The 2,637-nt window shown below is 37.8% G+C and overlaps 1 protein-coding gene across 1 annotated transcript in view; it reads left to right on the forward strand.

Annotated features, from left to right (window-relative positions):
- rfx6 (regulatory factor X, 6) overlaps positions 1-2,637 on the forward strand; it is a 31,200-nt gene that overhangs the window by 24,736 nt on the left and 3,827 nt on the right. Inside the window, exon 17 of the mRNA XM_014030874.1 lies at positions 329-535. Within this exon, the coding sequence (XP_013886328.1) occupies positions 329-535 (207 nt within the window). The remainder of the gene's footprint in view (positions 1-328; positions 536-2,637) is intronic.

Below are 2,637 nucleotides of genomic sequence, written 5' to 3' on the forward strand. Positions count from 1 at the left end.
AAATTTATTTACATGTAAGGTTTTAACCGTGAAGTTATTCTTTTAGTTAAAAGACATGTAAATACACATTCCGACGCATTTTAAGTCCGATATGAAACTGATCACTATGGTAACGGGGGAGCGCGTGGTCATGCAATCCCATGTAAAGAAACCGTCAGGCGAAGGGTAGACGTCTCATTTCACGGCAGGTTTGAGCAGCCTACCCGGCCCGGTGAGGACTTGGCCCACGTGGCCCATGAAAAACCTAATTTCCCTCTGGGATCAATAAAGTATTTTTGAATTTGAATTGAATTTGAATTGAGACAGCCACAGTCTCCGTCACCCTCAGATGCCAGCAAAGCGGCGTTCATGGCGTCACCCAGTTCCTGCTTTCTGGCCAACCGGAACAAGCTCTCCACTTCCTCCGACCAATCGGTGAAGAACGAGTCTCTGGGGGAGCACACCTACATCCAGCTGTCCACCAATCAGCCGCAGAGCCTGGAATCAAAAACGCTYCTCTACCAGGAGAATGACACTCCTGAGTTCACAGCTTCAGGTAAATAAAAAAACTTTTGTTTTTAATTGGTTATAAATGGTTAAGTGGAGCTGGTTAAAGTAAAACTTCAGGAAGTCTGGAGAAATATCCAACAAAAGTAAACAAAACATAAAGAAATGAAGGGATCAACTTATTTTTTACCATAAAAACTATCATTCATATTAGAGAGAAGATAAAACCTGATGTTTAAATATTTTTAAAGGAAAACATTTAGAAAACAGAAGAGAAAGCAGGAAAAGTTGAAGATCCTGGTCCAAAACATCAGGGGCCTCATGCATAAAGGATTGCACAGCTTTCACTCTAAAAGTTGACGTACGGACAAATTTAGAAAAGTGCTCCGTACAAAATATTCAGATGTATAAAACCATGCACACGCAGGTTCCTGCGCACCTTTCCTTTATACATCCTAATGAACGTGGAACTGAGACTCCTCCCCCTGACACGCCTCCATTTAAATCTGTAAAATAGATGTGAATGTGTCCAGAGTGTGAGATTCTCCTCCGATTGTCCTCTCTGTGGGATCAGAAATGATTTTTAGATGCAGGAAAATTATACATTAAATGGAGAATGTGTGAGAAAACTGTCTAAATAAATAGAGGTGTAAGAAAAATACGTGTTTAATACGACTGAAGTCAAGATGAAAACACCATTGTTAAATAAAATGATTTGTGGAAGGAATAAAACCATACAACACCAGAATTCTGGAACCGAGTGAGGTTTAACTGTCACCGGGCTGACAAGGAAAACCACACTGACCAAAAGCCAGGAAGTGCATCAATTTATACGATTCTTCAATGCCTGAGTTCGCCCCCTACTGACCTACGGCTGAATCACAGGCATTCATACAAAAATCTCAACCAAATGTTATAATAACGTTTCACTTATGTGTTGTTTATGGTTCGGACATGTAACTACTCTATATCAATTAACACATAATAGATCAAACATTATAAAAAGGAAACCCTAATAATCTAGTGTTGTGCTTCTAACATCAGTACTAATCTGTAATAACTATAAATTTATTCAGAAGGGTGTAAAAATGAGTTTGCCACACGCAAAGGTGTGTTGTGTGTTGGTGTGTACGTGTGTGTGCTGCAGCTGCACATGAGGCTGAGAGACATTTCCAGCTTTACACGTCTTTAATAAATCACTGTAAACACAGGAACTTATGACTTTGGTAGAGCTTCTTCATTGTCCTCTTTTAAATCTCTTTTTAAAACATTTCGTTATGAGATGGCTTTTAATTGTTGACCTTTGCGTGTTTTATTTTTATTTTGTGCTATGTTTTTTTATGTGTTTTGTTTCTATTATTATGTAAAGCACTTTGTAACTGAGTTTTGAAAGGTGCTATACAAATAAATGTATCTATCTATCTAACTTAGAAAAATATTTATTATATAGTTGAAGTGAAGGAACGAGTCGCTGTGATTTATATTTTAGAATCATGAAGCTGCATGACTCGTCTCACTACAGTAAAAAAACCTGATTGTAATTTGTTCAGTGTGATACAAAAAAAGGAAAAAAAACACGCTGTCCTCAGTTCTTCTTGTGGTGATATCAGCCTGCAGAACAGCTGACRTTGATCCATAAATTACGTACAACTTTACGCAGCAACAAATCTATTGTGTGCATGTTGTGGAGCTGAGGAATCATCACAGCTGAGCTGCTCTGAGTTAACCTGCTGAGTTGACAAAGTTTTTTTTCTCAGTGAGGATTAAAATGTTTCTTAGATAATTCACACATTTTATTCCCCTCAGCTGTGTGTGCGCTCTGCGTGTGTTTCCAACTCCATGACAATATAAACAGTTTACAGTTTACAGACTGGACTGAGGTTCTTTGATCATTTTTAGGCTGATCTATTTTCTTGTCTGAGGTTAAATGATTTTCAGTCCCGGGGTTCAGTTTCATCATCGTTCAGTTTAAACAATAAACTGAAATAAAAATCTAACACCGTGTTCAGACGCTCCTTACATCCAGAAAACACAACAGAGTCATATTTCTGTGGATTCAGGTCAGATTCATGACTTTGTGAGGGTTTTTTTTTGTCACTTCAGTAGAAAATGAAACCAAATATTAGTTTATTTAGTTTATTTCTTCATCAT

Source organism: Austrofundulus limnaeus, unplaced genomic scaffold, assembly GCF_001266775.1.
Source record: "Austrofundulus limnaeus strain Quisiro unplaced genomic scaffold, Austrofundulus_limnaeus-1.0 Scaffold1133, whole genome shotgun sequence".
NCBI classification, from domain to species: domain Eukaryota; kingdom Metazoa; phylum Chordata; class Actinopteri; order Cyprinodontiformes; family Rivulidae; genus Austrofundulus; species Austrofundulus limnaeus.